Source organism: Mus caroli, chromosome 2, assembly GCF_900094665.2.
Source record: "Mus caroli chromosome 2, CAROLI_EIJ_v1.1, whole genome shotgun sequence".
Lineage (NCBI taxonomy): Eukaryota > Metazoa > Chordata > Mammalia > Rodentia > Muridae > Mus > Mus caroli.
In genome coordinates, this window is record NC_034571.1 from 18,910,795 (window position 1) to 18,929,713 (window position 18,919).

Below are 18,919 nucleotides of genomic sequence, written 5' to 3' on the forward strand. Positions count from 1 at the left end.
TTATTTCTTCTTTGACCAAGGTATCATTGAGTAGAGTCATTCAGCTTCCACATGAATGTTGGCTTTCTATTATTTATGTTGTAATTGAAGATCAGCCTTAGTCTGTGGTGATCTGATAGGATGCATGAGATAATTTCAATATTTTTGTATCTGTTGAGGCCTGTTTTGTGACCAATTATGTGGTTGATTTTGGAGAAGGTGCCATGAGGTCCTAAGAAGAAGGTATATCCTTTTGTTTTAGGATAAAATGTTCCGTAGACATCTGTTAATTCTATTTCTTTCATAACTTCTGTTAGTTTCAGTGTGTCTCTGTTTAGTTTCTGTTTCCAGGATCTGTCCATTGATGAGAGTGGGGTGTTGCAGTTTCCCACTACTATTACTGTGTGGGGTGCAATATGTGCTTTGAGCTTTACTATAGTTTCTTTAATTAATGTGGCTGCCCTTGCATTTGGAACATAGATATTCAGAATTGAGAGTTCATTTTGGAAGATTTTACCTTTGATGAGTATGAAGTGCTCCTCTATGTCTTTTTTGATAACTTTGTGTTGGACGTCAATTTTATTCAATATTAGAATACCTACTCCAGCTTGTTTCTTCGGACCATTTGCTTGGAAAATTGTTTCCCAGCCTTTTACCCTGAGGTAGTGTCTGTCTTTTCCCGAGGTGGGTTTCCTGTAAGCAGCAAAATGTTGGGTCCTGTTTATGTAGCCAATCTGTTAGTCTATGTCTTTTTATTTGGGAATTGAGTCCATTGATATTAAGAGATACTAAGGAAAAGTAATTGTTGCTGCCTGTTATTTTTGTTGTTAGAGTTGGCATTCTGTTCTTGCGGCTGTCTTCTTTTAGGTTTGTTGAAGGATTACTTTCTTGCTTTTTCTAGGGTGTAGTTTCCGTCCTTGTGTTTGTGTTTTCCCTTTATTATCCTTTGATTGGCTGGATTCGTGGAAAGATATCGTGTGAATTTGCTTTTGTCATGGAATACTTTAGTTTCTCCATCTATGGTAATTAAGAGTTTTGCTGGTTATAGTAAACTGGGCTTGCACTTGTGTTCTCTTAGGATCTGTATAACATCTGTCCAGGATCTTCTGCCTTTCATAGTCTCTACTGAGAAGTCTTGTGTAATTTTAATAGGTCTGCCTTTATATGTTACTTGACCTTTTTCCCTTACTGCTTTTAATATTCTATCTTTATTTAATGCGTTTGTTGTTCGGATTATTATGTGTCAGGAGAAACTTCTTTTCTGGTCTAGTCTATTTGGAGTTCTGTAGGCTTCTTGTATGTTCATTTGTTGAAGATATTTACTGGCCCTTTAAGTTGAAAATCTTCATTCTCATCTATACTTATTATCCGTAGGTTTGGTCTTCTCATTGTTTCCTGGATTTCATGGATGTTTTGGGTTAGGATCTTTTTGCGTTTTGTATTTTCTTTGATTGTTGTGTCCACATTCTCTATGGAATCTTCTGCACCTCAGTTTCTCTCTTCCATCTCTTGTATTCTGTTGATGATGTTCACATATATGGTTCCTGATTTCTTTTCTAGGGTTTCTATTTCCAGAGTTGTCTCCCTTCACCTTTTCTTCTTTGTTTCTACTTCCATTTTTAGATCTTGGNTGGNTTTGTTCAATTTCTTCACCTGTTTGTTTGTGTTTTCCTATAATTCTTTAAGGGATTTTTGTGTTTCCTCTTTAAGGTCTTCTACCTGTTTAGCAGTGTTCTCCTGTATTTCTTTAAGTGAGTTATTAATGCCCTTCTTAAAATTCTCTACCACCATCATGAGATACGATTTTAAATCCGAATCTTGCTTTTCGGGTGTGTTGCAGTATCCAGGACTCGATGTGGTGGGAAAACTGGGTTCTGATGATGCCCAGTGGTCTTGGCTTCTGTTAGTAAGATTCTTTCATTTGCCTTTTGCCATCTGGTAATCTCTGGTGTTTGATGTTCTAGCTGTCTCTGGCTGGAGCTTGTTCCTCCTGTGATTCTTTAGCCTCTGTCAGTACTCCTGGGAGTCCAACTCTCACCTGAGTCCCAGTGGTCAGAGCACTCTCTGCAGGCAAGCTCTCCTCTTGCAGGGAAGGTGCACAGAAGTCTAGAGCTCAGATCCACCTCCTGAGTCCTGGGGTCAGAGCCCTCCCTGGAGTCCGACTCTCCTCTGGCAGGGAAGGTTCCCTGGAGTCTGGGTCTCAGCTCTGTCTCCTGGCTGAGGATGAAGGCCCGAATGGACCCTATCCAAGAAGTTCTGTTGCTTCTGCCGCCCATGTGCTCTCCTGGGTAGACTGGTCTCAGTGATCCCAAGATTCTGGGTGTGCTAGGACCTGCCTTTGTCCTCTGTCCCTGTTGCTGCTAGCACAAGACCCTCTGGGTTTTTTGGAACAGATGTTGCGTTCTACTCACCAGTGATCTCAGATTCCTGGGTGTGCTAGGGTGCCTTGCAGTGTGGAGAGTCCTCTGGGAACCTTGGGACTCTTCCTCGGAGATCGCACCCAAGATTGTGTGAGGGTGGCGCTGACCAGAACGAACCCCAGCCACTGGTCGGGCAGGTGTTCTTTGTCCTTGTTCCTGCTAGCACAAGACCCTCTGGGTTTTTGGGAACAGATGTTGCGTTCCGCTCACCAGTGATCTCAAGATCCTGGGTGTGCTAGAGTGTCTGCATCGTCGAGAGTTCTCTGGGGACCTTGGACCCTCTGCCGAGATCACGCCAAGATCCCATGCCTGGCTTTATGTTGAAAAGATAGCATTAATCTCACGACTGGAGATTGCTTTATTATCAATTATTTCTGCTTACAGAGGGTGGGGGTGGGGGTCATTTTGTTCTCCATTCAATATATCCAGCTGCCTGAAACTTGCCTTTTTCGGGCAGGTATCTTGACTTCTTTTCTACATTGACCTTCATGTAGCCTCACAAAGTACTTGCAAAGAATAGCCCTTCCTGGGCTGCTGTGGATCACAGGTCTTTGCTTTTGAAAGCAGTGAAGAGCTTTACCACTTACTCAAGTGGCTTTGTGACCTTTTGGTGTGTGCAGCTTAGCCCTGCTCATCTGAAAGCATTCCCAGGGTTGAATGGGGCTGAGTGCTAGAGTACTAATCATCATGCACAAAGCCATGGGTTTGATCCTCGGCACCACCAAAGGAAAACAATAACAAAAATAATAGTGAGCAACAATATGGCTAGCAGATCCTGCCTTCATCCTGTTCCTGAACGTAGTGAACAAAGAGAAGGGGGATGCTGTTGTTTCTGACTCAACTGTTTAGCCTCCAGCCTCAACTCTGCAGTCTTCCTGCCTCACCTCTTGAATGACTGGATTATAGGTATGGATGTCCATATCCAGCTAAACAGGAGGATCAGTTTCCTTTTTCCTCATTTCTTCCTTGTTTCCTTCCTTTTTATTCTGTCTGTTGTACCTGAGTCCAAACAAATATGTTAAGTAAATGGTTTACTACTGAGCTATATCCACAGCACCAAAGGAGACTCCTTAATGGGAAGTTTCTGCTTTTTTATGAGGTAAGAGTTTAGTTCCTACATTTTACAGGTAAGGAAACTGAAACACAGAAGGATCAGGCGGCAGCTCAGGGTCACTGATAGTTCTAGTCATATTGCCAACCCCACAGGCTTCTGGAGAGCTTGTCCCACCTTGCCATGCTGCTGTCCAGGAGGAATGCAGTCTCCAAAAGAAGTAGGCAGATGCTTATTTATCACCAGTGACCTATTTCATCTGGCTTCCTTACTGAACATCAGCAGAGACTTTGCTTTCCAATTGAACAGAATGTCTCTCCAGCTCCCCTCTTGTTCTTTCCCTGTCTTTGATTTCTGAAAATGTGGCTGGGCCTGCTTAGCATGCTAACAGTACAGCAGGAAGTAGCTTTGGTGGATTAATGTGGATCAGCATGCTCAGCACTAACCCGCTTGTGTTTGAGGTTCTGAGCTTTACAAGGTTTTGTAAGTCTTCCTTGTCTCCTTTTGGAAGGGTGGGAGTGCAAACAAACAGTCCTAATACAATTGTTACTTCTGATGAGAAAGGGGTGGAAGATCCTTCTCATAATGAAAACCAGACTGAGGCTTGAGGCTGTTAACAGGCATAGCAAGAAACAACTGAATGGGGGTGGGGGGTGATCAACAAAACTGAGCCACAGATGAGGAGGAGCGTGGTAAGTTGTATATTGGGTGAGAGTACACCCCTGAAATGAGGGTTCTCCTCAGAGGTCAGTAAGCCAGCAATCGCACCGAGTGCTAGAAGGCAGTGGTTTACACAATGCGATCTGTTTTGCATACCAGAAAGGTTTGCTTACATTATTATTAGAATTTAGTCTTGTGGCTCTTTGCCCAAAAGACTGTTTATCTTGTTTGAAAGAACAGGAGGAAGAAGGCTAGATTCTCTAAAATTTAAGAAAATGGGACTGCAAGGTGTAGGTACTTCCTGTAAGCTGCCAACCTGAAACCAATCCCTGGAGTCCATGTAAAGATGAAGAAAAGTAATGCCAGGATGGCACCCACACTCCTGCATACTCACAAATATTACAATAAATTTAAGAAAATGGGCTACATTTGTAGCTGGACGGTAGAGTGCTTGCCTAGCTTGCAAAAGATCCTGGACTTTAGTCTCTGAACTACACAGAAAGGAAACATCCCTTTGTTTTGTTGTTTGTTTGTTTAATTTTGTTTTCTTTTGAGGTTGAGTCTCTGTAGCCTTGACTATCCTGAAATTCTGTAGATGACCTCAAACTCACAGCTCTGCCTCCTGACTAAAGATGTGTGCCAAGAAAACAGCACTTTTTAATGTGCTGGGTTTCCTTTTAGTGCCAGCATCCCGATTGTCTATAGCATAGGCTCAAGGCTCTTAGGGAATGTGTGAGTGGGGACCTAGATGACACAGCTTACCAGAATCTTTTTTTTCTTTCAGGTCTCTGTCCTGGGTTGCCCTGACCCAGTGGTGCATGAGATTGCCTATCAGTATGGGAAAAATGTTGGAATAGCTTTTCAGGTTGGTATACTTGTTTGTGGGAATGGTGACATACAGGCACAGCCTGCATTTTCCTCAGTGTAGTGTGCTAAGCAGTGGAGACAGTGGCAGCTCAGTGGGTGTACTCATCTTTCCTTTTGCCAGCTCATAGATGATGTATTGGATTTCACCTCATGTTCTGACCAGATGGGCAAGCCAACATCAGCAGACCTGAAGCTAGGCATAGCCACTGGCCCTGTCTTGTTTGCTTGCCAGCAGGTAGGTCTTACTCTCTTTAAAACATTGCTGAGGACCAATATCTCAGGCACATCTGGTAAAGTGTGAGAGAAAAAACAGCTGGAGGCATTTAGATAAGGGACCACAGATTTGATCTTGGTTTAGTAACTGAGATGTTAGGGCTGTAATTTCACTTCTATAAACCTTATCTGTGAAACACCAATTATAATCTCCTCAGTTGTTATGAGTGCTAGTTGATATACTACTCATTATCTTGTAAATCAGAAAGTGCTGAGTAAATTTCATGTATTTTGGGTGTTGCAATATTGACAGTTACTACTTTTATGATTGGGTATGCCTCAAAGCCTCTTAAAGGTACAGGAAGTTCCAAGGGTGTCTAAGTCTGAGGAAGTCATTAGTTCTAGTTTAATGGAACTGTTGACATCTCGAGGGAAGCCTTGATGCCTTAGCCATTGCTTCCAAGTGTGGAGAAGTCAATTGAATGCACCAGAACTGCATAGTTCCTTCCTTTCCAACACTGAGAGACTGCCAAGTAAAGCTGCTTTCACATCCTCTGTAACAGATGAGATGTTTCACAAGCATCAAAGATGCTGCAGTGACTGTCAAGCCAACCAGTTCACAGCAGCATCTAGACCCAGGCCATATGCTTTTAGCTGGGCCAGATGCTGCTTGGAATAAGTGGACCATTAGCTGTGTATGGGTATCTTTAAAACAAATAGTCATCTGAGTGGCATTTAACTGGTTAGTTGGCAGTGTAATAAGACAGTCATCACCAACTACCTTTTGGGTCTAAAATTTTTAAATTATCAGTTTTTCCATAAATTTTGCCTGCATTTTTTATTTAAAATGTAAGTCACAACTTCTCTAGGACTTAGTTCTATTTTGATATTAAAACCAATGACATTCCTTTTGATTCATTTCTGATTCAAGAAAGGTGAGAGATGATCTTTTATCCTTTGACCTAGCAGAACGACTACAGATAATTCAGCCTCAGGGAGGCTGAAGCCTGGACGGCTGTGCTGAGTACCATGGACAGATTAAAAGAATAGAGATGATGACCAAAGATGATAGGGCACTTAGTAGAAACTTTTGTCCTTGTTACCAGGCTCTATCATCTCAGACATTTGAGGTCGGGGTAAGAAGAGAAAGATGTAGAGCTCAGATGTAGTAACACAGGCCTGCCAACCAACACCCAGGTATAGGAGGGACATGAGATTGAGGACAGTCTGAACTACATTAAGAACAAAATAAAACAAAACAAACAAAAATGTCTCAAATCATAAACAAACAAATACATGCATTCTGTGAATGGTAGGTCTCTTTTCCCATGAGACTTATTAACTAACTACCCCAATATTCAGGAAAATTATTAATATAATGTTAAGTTTTAAAAAATTAAGAAAATCACATTAAAGCAACATAAAGGAACATTTTCTGTTATGCCATAGCCACCTATACACACACACACAGAGTATTCCTGAGCCATGTGTGTATAAAAGTATATCTGATGATAGAAAAATTAATCATTGGCCAGCATTTGTTGTACAGTCACAGACCTTCATCATCTCTGTCACAGGTGAGTATACATGGATAAAGGAGAGTCTCAACAATTAGAAATACTTGTCATGAGCTCCATGAAACAAATGGGATAGACTGGTGCTTTTTTTCTTGTTTTATTACATTATTTATAAAGAAACCAATTTACTTTTCTGTACACAGAGAATAGCTAATTTTGCATTCAGATATAATGGGACAAAGTAAGAAAAGAAACTGAATGCCCAGCTCTTATGATTAGCCTGCCATCATAAGATGGGAAACTGCTAAGATGTTTTATTTGTTTATCTGAAGGTTACCCAAACTATGGTTTTATGCGTGTTTTACTGGGAAATCCCAGAGGCATGAGGCACCCAGTTACTCTGAGCAGGCAGCACCTTCCCCTTTCTGCCTATAAGTCAATGGGAAAAGGAGCTGCAGGCATAAACGCAGCCTCAGAAATGAGACACATGATGAAATTGAACAGTAGTGCCTCTGGGCAGCACTCACTGTGCCAAAAGTTAATAAAATAGATATTTATACTTAGTCAAGGTTGTATTTATAAATTGGTCTCAAAACCCTGAGCTTAGGAGCTTTTTATGCATTATTCTGCTAAAAAAAGAGTTCATGGGCTTAAAATAACTTTGGGTGAATCAAGTTCAAAAATAATGCAGGATTATACAGTATCTAGCTTTAATAAAACAGTATTGATTTTAGTTTATAAAGGATTCTTTCTTACATTTTCCCTGATTTACAAGTCTACTTTGTGGTAGATAACTGTTTGTTCTTTGAATGAAACTGATGCTCATGTCTGGCCAAAATGGAACATCTGGTAGATGACACAGAGCCTTCTTTTGGGCAATTGAACATCTTTCCCAAGTCTTCTAAGACCAGCATTCATTTTACTATGCTTGAATTGTTCCTTCAACTAACAGTGTAGATAACAGTACCCAGTAGGTCTACCCAGAAACCAGGTAACTGGTATACCCTAACACACAGTGTATCCACTATTGTTAGTGGCTAACATATCATTTATAGAGTACTTGGGAGGTGTTTGTAAACCTTTCCTAGGGGGATGTTTTGTCCACAGATTTGTCATTGAACTAATCCCTCTGTATAACACTGAAGATCTTGCTCTGAGATCCTAGGCCTTCCACAAACAGTCTCCCAGTGTCAGTCTCTCAAGTACAAAGATAACAGACATGCCCTCCAAACCCTGGCTTGCCTTTTCCTTTTTAATGCTGCATGGTAAATGATCTTGACATTATAATTTGTTGGACTAAGAACTGTTTGACTGATTCTTCTATTTTTGATATCTTTGGGAACGATTCCTTTGTGGCCATGTTCAGGGACTTGAGGTGTGTCAGAAGGTTGTCACTCAGCAGTAAAGATCTGCCTAACATGTATATCACCCTGGGTTTGACTCAAAGTGAGCATATGCATCTCTCTCTCTCTCTCTCTCTCTCTCTCACACACACACACACACACGCTTCATGATTTCTGAAGAGGTCTCAGTGGTAATAAAGTTAGTATGTTCTTGTATAGGAGTGTATATTGTCACTTGAGCTCTGTTATAGAGTGATTGCCTAGTATGCACAAGTCCCTGAACTCCATCACTAGCACTTGAGAGGTAAAAGCTAGGAATTCAAAGTTATTGCCAGCTACATAGGTCATCGTCCTGGGCCCCATGAGATTGTGCCAAAAAAATAAAAAATAAAAAAGGGAAAAAAGAATACAACCCACAACATTGCAAAGACCTTATTCACAAGTGCAAACCCTAGCCAGAAGCAGCAGTCTGTAATGAAACTGTACACAGAAGCGACTGGATAAGAAGTGGGAAATATGTTTATCCTAAACAAGCAAGTCTCCGCCCTTTTTCTTTAAAATTCCTTGGACATTAACTCAGTAACATTTACCTGAATCTGTTGTATTGTCTCAGGCTTTATGATTTTTCTCAAAATATAAACTTACACAAAAGTTTGAGTGTCCCTGCAGTGTGGTTATAATGTCTTGACGGTTACTCTTGCTGTGTGTAATGCCCCAGAAGGTAAAGAATTAGAAATAGCTGTCCTCTTTCCCCTTGCTTAGACTTGCTGGTTCCCTTACCTAAAGCTGATATTTAAATATGTAAATGTGGGAAAGTCGTTAAGACGTACTGATATACTTCATTTTGGAAAACAATGTGGAAAAATTGTTTGACTTTCTATTTTTTATGTAATTTTTAAAAACCTTCATATTAAATCTTTCAATGACATATGAAAATGTTTGTGAAATACTCAGAAATAAAATAAAAGTGTTTTCCTTTTTTGGTGAGATTATAATAGTTTAAAAGCTCTTTTTAAAAGTTTTCCTTTCGTCTGCTTTTTCCCACTGTCATCACCAGCCTCTGCAGCAGCTGCCCAGGCTCATGTCATTGTGACATTTGGTGCCTTAGAATTACTCAGGTCTGGAGACTGACCCATCCTAGTGCACTGGTCACCCTTGTAGTTTTGTGAACACATTTCCCAGTTAGAATCTGATTTCCTCACAGGCTATTTTTCCTACTTGTAAAAAGCATGAGTAAGCAAAAAAAAAAAAAAAAAGTCTTCTCACTGAATCTGGGATGAGAACCAACTTGTTTCTCACTTCTTCCTCACATACACAGGGGTAGGGAAGTTTAGAAGTTTGATATTTGCATATTGAATTTTACATAGTGTTACTTCAAAGGAGGAATGTAGTGCTCACTGCAACTTAGTTTAAATGTTGCTTTCTTGATGTTTTTACATTAAAAGCATCAGAGAAACTACACAGTTGGCATATTTTATCACACATAACTCATGCTGAGGAAACAAATGCTCGATATGTGATACATACACAGGGGATTTTTTATGAGATGCCCAAGACACCATCACATCTGCTTTAAGATATAGCCTAGAAATAAACAAGTGTGTGTGTGTGGGGGGGGGGGGGATTTAAAAAATAAAAGCACCAAAATTATCTGATTGATTTCTTGATTTTATTTTCTTGATGCAAACTAGTACTTAAGAACTCTGTATGGATGTTAACTGTCTCTACAACTTTGTTCTCAAACATGTACTTTTCTAGAACACTGCTCCTTGTTTGGTTAGGGTTTCTCTTCTGTGTTTGCCTTGTTTTTTCTACTGCAGATTCCATAGTCACTACTACTGGAGAACTTATTTCATCCTTCAGGCATAGTGCCAGGGAAACAGACAGAAAGCATCCTACCTCTTACTCCATAGAATTACAGACTGCTAGAAATTGGAAAGTTGAAACAGAAAAGAAGGCTTAGATGAGGAAATTACTCAGCTGGGATGGTTGCTGGCAGAACCTGGATACGGGGTTTCTGTCTGGATGCCGTCCTCCTAAATAACCACTAAAAAATGAAGAGGATAAAGGACATTTTCATCATTCCTGAGGAGTTTATATTGTGTTTACATGTACACACACACGTTGGGGAGACAGGCATCTGAGGAGTCAGTTCTCTCTTCCTAAATTTTGAGATCAAACTCCAGTCATCAGACCATGCACATTCAACCAGACCATTTCTCCAGCCTGTTTTGTTCTGTTTTGTTTTGTTTTTTGTCTTTTTGCTATCTGACCTTTTTATTTCCTCGCTCTTGTGCTACAATGAATTAGTTCTAGGACCAGCCATTGAACCTAGAAAAGCAGAAGGATTTTCCTCCCCTATGAAGTCTTCAAGCCCATGAATTTTTGTTTCTTGTGTTAGGAATGGAACAAAACTCTAAACATGCTGGACAAATGCTCTAATTCTGAGCTGTACCTCTGATCTTTTTATAACTTGGTACACTGATCTGGCTGATCTATCTCCTCCAATCCAAAGGAGGTGTGCATTAAAACATTTGATGATCATAACACCAGTATAATCAGATTTGTGGGGAGTGGGATCAAGGCACTTAATCCCCCCCCCATGCCCCATATACATGCAATGATTTCAGTGTGCACTCAAGAGTGTCTAATTCCTAACCTTTTCCTAGAACACCAGTACCAACATCACTTGGCAATTCATTAAAAAGGCATTCTCAAACTATAGCCTACTGAATTAGAACCCAAGAAGCTCAAGAGTACAGTACTTTGTTCTCCTGAGACTTACTCAGTATTGGACTGCTAATAGGACAATTAGTTCTGTTTTGGTTAATGTGTATGTGGCGGCTTGTCTGTTGTGTACTGCATATATGTTGTGCACTTGGAGGTCAGAGGGGAAATTACAGAAGACTGATCTGCCTGGATTCTAAGAACCCAATACAAATTCTTTGCAAGAGTGCCAAGTGTTCTTAACTATTGAGCCATCTCTCCAGCCCCCACCTTTTGTTTTTCTTATTTTCTGTATTTACAAACAAGTATTAACATGCTTCATTGCTCCAGGAACAATAAAAATATTTTCCTTCTTTATGGTTAGTTCCCAGAAATGAATGCTATGATAATGAGACGGTTTAGTTTGCCAGGAGATGTGGACAGAGCACGACAGTATGTATTACAGGTAAGACTATTTTAAAGTATGATTTTAAATCTTGTTTGTGCACATGCATATGCCCAGCAATTGGTGAAGGTCAGAGGACATCTAGTAAGTGTAGGTTCCTTCCTACTGTGTATATTCCAGGGATCAACTCAGTTTATCAGGCGTGACAAGCAGGCCTTTACTCACTCAGGGTTAGGTCCTTGGCCTGTCCCTAAGAAAGACCATTTTTAAAAAATAGAAAAGGCAACAGCTGGTACAGTAACAAAATTTTATATAGAGCCAAGTTGGTCAACCCTTACCTGATTTGACAGTAACGAGGGCAACTCATTTAAAATACTATTTACTTTTATATTTAACTGTGGTGCCTTTGTGGTAAATTTGCAGGAGTTAGCTCTCTTCTTACACCATGTGGGTCCTGGAGACTCATTCAAGCTTGGCAGCAAGCTCCTTTACTTGCTGAGCCTTCTCAGAAGCCACCAGCCCCCCCCCCAAAAAAAAACCCTGAATTAATATAATTTCTCTTTGAAGTTATTCAGTAGCCTTCCTATGCAGGCCAGACCACGTTAAATCTGTTAGATTGAAATGAGCTGTCCCATGTCCATGAATATCATCACTGTACTGTGCTTAGGATCGGCCCCATCCCTATCCAAAGCTCACTTCCTATAGCTAGACAGTTACAAGAGCCTACCATAAATACCCTTCCTGCTAAAAGCAAGTGAGTTATTAAAAACAACTTGAACATAGTGAACAAGTCATAGTTTACTCTGTTCAGGACCTAGACACATGTTTTAAATGTGTTGCTGTATGTATTTCTCCGAGATGCTCAAGGCTTTGTTTGCTTTAAAGGATTCTTTCCAGAGCCGGTGGGTAAAGGAACTTGCTGCAAGGCCTTCTGACCTGAGTCTGAGTTCAGAGACTCACACAGTGGAAGGAGAAAGTCAACTCCTGCAAGTTTTCCTCTTACATCCGCATGTGCCCTGCTCTGTACACGCCCACCCCCACAAACTAAACACAAACAGAAATCGATTGGCTTTTTGTAAAGTGATCAGTTTCCAAATTCAATTATCTGGAGGTCACGGGTTAAATGGAATAGAGTAAGAAAACAAGATTTAGTAAGCATGTCCAGTCTAAGATCTCTATTTTGTGTCCAATACAAGAAAGAATCCCAAATGATGTTTCCAGTAGTTTAGTGAGTGCTTGGCAGTGCTGTAAAAACTCAAATCCAATATTCATCTCTAGCCTTAGAAACAGTCCTTTGGTACCCCTGAGGGTTGCAGAACCCCTCGTTGGATCTCAACGATGAATGGATGTTTAGATATTTAGAATACTGCTTTATACTTTATATTGTTTATAATACCTAGTTATGATTGCGTAGATACACAGAGAATGGTCAAAGATGTACATGCTCAGGTTATGTCCAACATAGTTTTAGAAAGCGAATCAAGACTCAAATGATTGGTGAGAATGAAGAGCGAAATTAATTGTAGTTCTCACAACTACTACACTGTTCCTTTAAAAAAACCACCCTTTTTGTCTGTGTGACACAAACATGCACATAGAAATCACAAGTAAATTTGTCAAAGGGGTCTAAATTCTAGATCCTTATACATTCAGTGGGGCTTCTAAATCCAATTCATTAAGTATGTGTGGACAATTGAAGATTACTAAAGAGTTGGTTAAAACTTGCTGAGCAGAAGAAAATGTGAATATAAACTGAAAAATAAACAGGAAAATCTACAAAGATACTGAATTCTTAAAACAAGACCTTTTTAAAGCTCCCTTGTACCAGTTTTGCACATGGTAGCAAGGGCTCCAGCACCACGCCTATTTCCTATTCATCTCTAGCCCATTATTCAACTCAAACAGAACAGGAAGTTCTGAGAACTGACAAATGGGACTATATTGTAAAAGCTGCTGCATGATCAACAGACAGCATGCACAAGAAAAAAAAACCTGCCAGCTGTAGATTGTATATCTAACACCCCAAATATATAAAGAACTACAAAGTTAAATGCTAATTTAATCATTTACTAGAGAAATACAAATGGCCAATAAGTATTTGAAACATGTTCAACATTCTTAGCAATTAGGAAAATGACATTAAAACTGAGATTCCATTTTAACCACCATCAGAGTGGCTCTTATCAAGAAGGCAAGTAATGCTGAATGCTGGTGAGGGTGCAGAGTAAAAGGAACCCTTATTTACCGCTAATGGGAATGTAAAGTCATGTAGCCACTATGAAAGTCAGTGCACAAGCCACATGACCCAGCTGTGGACTTCTGTCCGATAGACCCTTAAGACAACGTATGGCCAGAGAAATCTGCAGTCCATGCTTACTGCTGAACTGTTCACCCTAGTTCAGAAATAGACTGAGCTGGTAAATAAAGAAAATATGATACATATGCACAGTGGAATTTTATCAAGCCATAAAGAAATGTCAAATAAGCTGCAGAGATGGCTTACTGTTCTTTAAGAGGACCCATGTTTAGTTCACAGCATCAACTGCCTGTGTGAGCCTCCTGAGTTCCAGGAACTCAGACATCATCTAGTCTACATGACACCTATACTCAACAAGTACATACCCACATATACATTTATATTATAGTATTTTACTGGAGAATGGAGATCATTATGATAGGCAAAATTATCCAGTCTCAAAAAAGAAAATCGTTTCTCATAAACAGACTCTAGATTTAAATTTGTACATGTGCCGGTTATACAAGGAGATCTTAAGTGAAGGAGGAAGGGTTGATGAAATATATTTACATGAAAGCAGAGAGAGATAGATACCCTTAAGAGGACAAGTGGGGGTTGGGAATAACAGTGGGAGGTATCAGTAAGAATACAGTGTTGACTGTATGTATGCATGTATAAGCCATAATGTAACTATTTCAGGAAGAGAATGTACAAAGTGCTCACTACAAAAGGCAAACATGCCAAAACTGGCCCTGTGGGGGGAAAATACTGAATGCCAGAAGACAGTAGAATAAGGCCTTCCAAATAGACATCCAAGTGAACACTTTAAACCTGAAAGTGAGTCTTCAGGCAAGTGAAATCACACTTGGAGAAGAAAAGGCTGGTTTCTAATTGGTTGTGATCATGAAAGCCTTTAATCCTTGCACTTGGAAGGCAAAGGCAGTTGGATCTCTGTTGAGTTTAAGGCCAGTCTGATCTATACAGTAGGCTCTAGGCCAGCCAGGGTTACAGAGTGAGATCCTGTCTCAAAAAGGAAATAAAGGAGTGCTGGGTTTTCACATACCCTTTGTGGTAGGTTATTTGCACAAGCACTTAAGCAGGATGTGCTGAAACATTAAGGAGGAAAAAAACATGCTTCTATGCAAGATGGCACAGAAAACTAAACTCTTACTAATGTTTTAAGGAAAGTATTTTCAACTGTATACTAAGAATGTTGTAATCTGATTGAGAACCATGGAGAAAGGTTTTAGTATTCTATCAGAAGAATAAAAATGTTTTATTACTGCTCAGCTTCTAGAAAGAACCAGCATTAGAAACATAGTTACAGAATGTAAGCATCTTTAGCATGATGGCAGAGTGGGCAGAAGCAATGGTGTCCTCATACAAAGGAAACCACAAGTTAACCGTGCTGGCAAAGGGAACCTGCACAAGAACCGAACATGGTGAGACCACGATTAGACTAGGAAATGCTGCAAATGGGCTCTGTGATTTCCAATAGGAAAGGCAACAGTAAAAACTGGCATTTCTGCCGGGCAGTGGTTGCGAACGCCATTGATCCCAGCACTTGGGAGGCAGAGGCAGGCGGATTTCTGAGTTCGAGGCCAGCCTGGTCTACAACAGAGTTAGTTCCAGGACAGCCATGGCTATACAGAGAAACCCTGTCTCGAAACAAAACAAAACAAAACAAAACAAACAAACAAAAACCTGGCATTTTCATCGTAAGCCTTTTAGATTTTCATTTTAAAACAGGATTTTATATAGACAGAACTTCTTCAGTGAAAACAAACAAGCAAAGAGAGAATAGCTGGGTGCACGACAGAGTTGATTTCTTCGTGTGCTGATAGAACTAGAATGTTTCCATGTGAGAAAAGTTGTAGATGAAAGCAGCAGCCACTTCAAGACATAGTCTGATTATTATCTGTCCAGCTCATCTGACCTCAAACTGTGTCCTTCTATTGTAGCAGCAATTCAGGAGCTGATCAGTGCAGTGATCTGTCTGTTTTGTTGTTTCCTGTAGAGTGATGGCGTGCAGCAAACAACCTACCTCGCCCAGCAGTACTGCCACAAAGCAGTGAGAGAGATCAGGAAGCTTAGACCATCTACAGAAAGGGACGCCCTCATTCAGCTTTCAGAAAGTGTGCTCACCAGAGATAAATGACAGTTCTTCCTCTTCTTTCTGGCAGCTATTTTACCAGACTGTGCCTAATGATTTTGTGAAACACTATTTGCTTCATGTGCAGAAAACCAAAAATCATTTTAAGAAATAATTTCAACCTTATTGATGGGCAATTTTTATTGGCAAAGTTTTTCGGAAAACTTTTTAAATGTAATTAAACCAGTGTCATTATAGTGCTATAAATTCTAATCGAGGTATCCTGATGGTTATATGTGGTATTGTTTACACTGTTAATGCCCACATGGAAAGCCATTACACAAATAAATAATCACCGTTAAAATTCAAGTGGTCCGTCTTTGTTTCACCATAGGATTAAAGGTAAGAGAATTTTGAAGTCTGTACTATTTAAATCCACATTAGTTATACTTTAACAATATCCAAATTTTTCGTATAGGAGCATAGTTTATTATAAAAGACTAGATAAAATTTAGACAACAGGTTATTTACAAATGAAGAAAACATTCTGCTTCAAAAAGGAAAAGCATAATAAAAAGCTATCTGATTGCTAATGACATAGTACTTCAAAAATAACAAAGGTAAAATATATATGGAATCATTGATTTGGTAGGAACAATGGTCTTTAATTTTCAGAAATATTTTGCACTGCTCTCATCACTATGCTGTCATAAATCTGCAACCCTCAATACATAGAAACCCACACTTGTGTGATCTACTTTAATATCCTAAGCAGTACAGTCTTATATACAAGAGAAGTATCCCTCACACCCTTCCTTAAATCAAGGAGACACACAAAGTGCATGTGTTGCATCGAAGTTACAATACAAACCTGCTTATTACCTGTTTACAGATTAATACATGGCCTAGTTTCTTTCAAAATTATTGTAAAATTGTATGTTTCTAGTGCTAGGGAATGGATGTAAATATGCCTATCCACAAATGAACTGCATCCATCTTTACAATATGTAAAGGATTTTCCTTTCACTGAGTCAATGTAAATTCAGTTTCATTAAAATCCAAAGGACAAGAGTGGCACTCCTTCAGATGTTGCCCCTAGAATATCATGTGCTTACTCTGACACAGTCTAGCTCCAAAATCTGCAAAATTCTGTTGCATTGGCTGTTTGGACACATTAAGATTAAGCTAAAAATATTTTCAAAGCTGATGCACTGAGAAAATAGAACCATAATTCTGCAATAAATCTTTTTTAAGGGGGTGGGAGGGTGTGCATGCCTATGCACTAGCATACATAATTAAAGCAAACCAGTAAAGGAGAGGACAAAATCCTTTGGTTCACTTATGTATTTATGAATGGAAAAATTTATAATGCAAATTTCACTCATTAAAAAACTTAGATACAAATTACAACATTACAGAGAGTCTTTCATTTCACATGGAGAGCTTAAGAGACCCAGTATGAGTACTCCAGATAATCGTTACACAAATTGGAAGCATCTTGAATTGTTAAGTATATTTCAATACATAAAAATTTATGCATGCTTTAAACACAGTATTTTTTTAAAAATGAGAATTGAAACCAAAAGTATGACCAGCACCAGCATTGGCGTTTTCTGTTTTTTCCTATTAGTCTGACACAATGTTAGTGACCATGCTGCACTGAAACATGTAATGGTGCATTCTGAACCATGATTTGTTAAACGTAATAACCCACATCCCCAGAATTTTTAGGCTGGTCATAAACTTAGCAAGGTGTGAGTACATATGCATAATCAATTATAGGCATATAAACTGCTGTTCAGCAATGTTTGAACTGCCTCCAAAATTTATGCTTACAGGTAGACATCCAAATATACCAATAAAACATGTCCTTGAAAACATGGGCACATTTTAAACATTAAAACAATTCTGTTAACCATATAGTCCCACAGTATGACGGAGTAATAACCTACATGAAAAGAAGAAAAACTAATCAGTATAGTGCATGATTGATTCAACATAGTTCCCAGGGAAGAGTCCAGTCACTCGATTGCAAACTCCTTCAAACCAGCCATCATCATTCTTCTTTATAACATAGATGATTGCACCCTCTTTAAAGGACAGCTCATCATCCTTGTCTTTTGTATAATCATATATTGCAACAACTGTGGAGGAAACAAAGTATGATATGAGAATACTATCTTGAACATTTACTTTTAAAATGTAATGCCAATTAAATCTATAGTTTAGAAAAACTAAGTATTTTTAGTGGGAATTTATTTATTTATTCACTTCTTTATTTTTTGGTCTTACTAGACAGAGTTTCTCTGTGTAAAAGCCTTGGCTGTCCTGGAGACCAGGCTGGCCTCAAACTCACAGAGATCCACCTGCCTCTGCCTCCCAAGTGCTAGGATTAAAGGCACAGCTGCCGCCTCCGCCCAGATGGACTTAATTTTTCTTTCAGTATAAGTAAATGGTCAATCAAGTCCCTAAATCACTTACCTGACATAATGACCACATTGACAATATGACCACATGAAAGAAGACACTGGGTTTCTACTAAAATCTCTTTAAAAAACATCTGAGGGTGAGTGAGATAACTCAGCTTGGAAACAAGTGCCAAGCATGAAGGCCTGAATTTGAGCCCTAGAGTCCTACATGGTAGAAGAGGCAGCCAACAGCTGTCTCTAATCTTCACACACACAGTGGCAAATGTCCTTCCACATTAAACAAATGAAGTAATAATAATTTTTAAATCTCTGAATTTAGGTGGTTTTAGATTTATTTTTCGTTTTCTGATCTCACTATTTAGCTCAGACTGGTCTCAGACCAGAGCACTACTGGCTTGCACTCCCACAGAACCAGGCATTGAGTCAGTATTTCTATTCATCCAGACAAATATACGTGGAGTATCTAAGCAAACTGCCATGATACAGATGTATTATGAACAAAGCCATTCAGTAAACTAAATAACAATTCAAGCTGTCTTAATTTGACCATATCACACATTTACTGGGTAATAAATCTATATATTCAAAATCCCATGTTAATTGATAGGGATAAACTCAGATTTTAAAATAGAAAAAAAAATTCTACTCATTTTAAAAGTTTTGTTTTAAAAGTTGGCAAAAGTAAAGGAAACCCCCAGAAAGTGTGACAAAGTTGAAGATATTCTTCCTTTCTGGTTAACATATTCTGTCTTTCCATTTTGTAAACAGGGAAAACAACTTAGATGTTGTCCTGGCTGGTTCTGTGTGTCAACTAGACACAGGCTGGAGTTATCACAGAGAAAGGAGCTTCGGGGAGGAAGTGCCTCCATGAGATCCAGTTGTGGGGCATTTTCTCAATTAGTGATCAAGGGGAGAGGGACCATTGTGGGTGGTGCCATCCCTGGGCCCTATAAGAAAGCAAGCTGAGCGGGGCAGTGGTGGCTCACGCCTTTAATCCCAG

The 18,919-nt window shown here is 39.4% G+C and overlaps 2 protein-coding genes across 14 annotated transcripts in view; one reads left to right on the forward strand and one right to left on the reverse strand.

The window, feature by feature from the left end:
- The window catches only part of Pdss1 (decaprenyl diphosphate synthase subunit 1), a 48,281-nt gene extending 32,422 nt beyond the window's left edge, over positions 1-15,859 (forward strand). For 3 of the 4 annotated variants that reach the window (XM_021156204.2, XM_029474074.1, XM_029474075.1), the window contains 4 exons: positions 4,895-4,975; positions 5,099-5,212; positions 11,142-11,222; positions 15,416-15,859. In XM_021156204.2, the coding sequence (XP_021011863.1) occupies positions 4,895-4,975; positions 5,099-5,212; positions 11,142-11,222; positions 15,416-15,556 (417 nt within the window). In that variant the 3' untranslated portion in view covers positions 15,557-15,859. The remainder of the gene's footprint in view (positions 1-4,894; positions 4,976-5,098; positions 5,213-11,141; positions 11,223-15,415) is intronic. The other variant, XM_029474073.1, reaches the window with a different exon arrangement.
- Abi1 (abl interactor 1) overlaps positions 15,666-18,919 on the reverse strand; it is a 92,569-nt gene continuing 89,315 nt past the window's right edge. For 7 of the 10 annotated variants that reach the window (XM_029474072.1, XM_021156203.1, XM_021156199.1 and 4 more), the window contains one exon: positions 15,674-17,634. In XM_029474072.1, coding sequence (XP_029329932.1) covers positions 17,459-17,634 — 176 coding nt within the window. In that variant the 3' untranslated portion in view covers positions 15,674-17,458. Of the gene's footprint in view, positions 17,635-18,919 lie in introns of all 10 variants that reach the window. The other 3 variants (XM_021156202.2, XM_029474071.1, XM_021156198.1) reach the window with 2 other exon arrangements.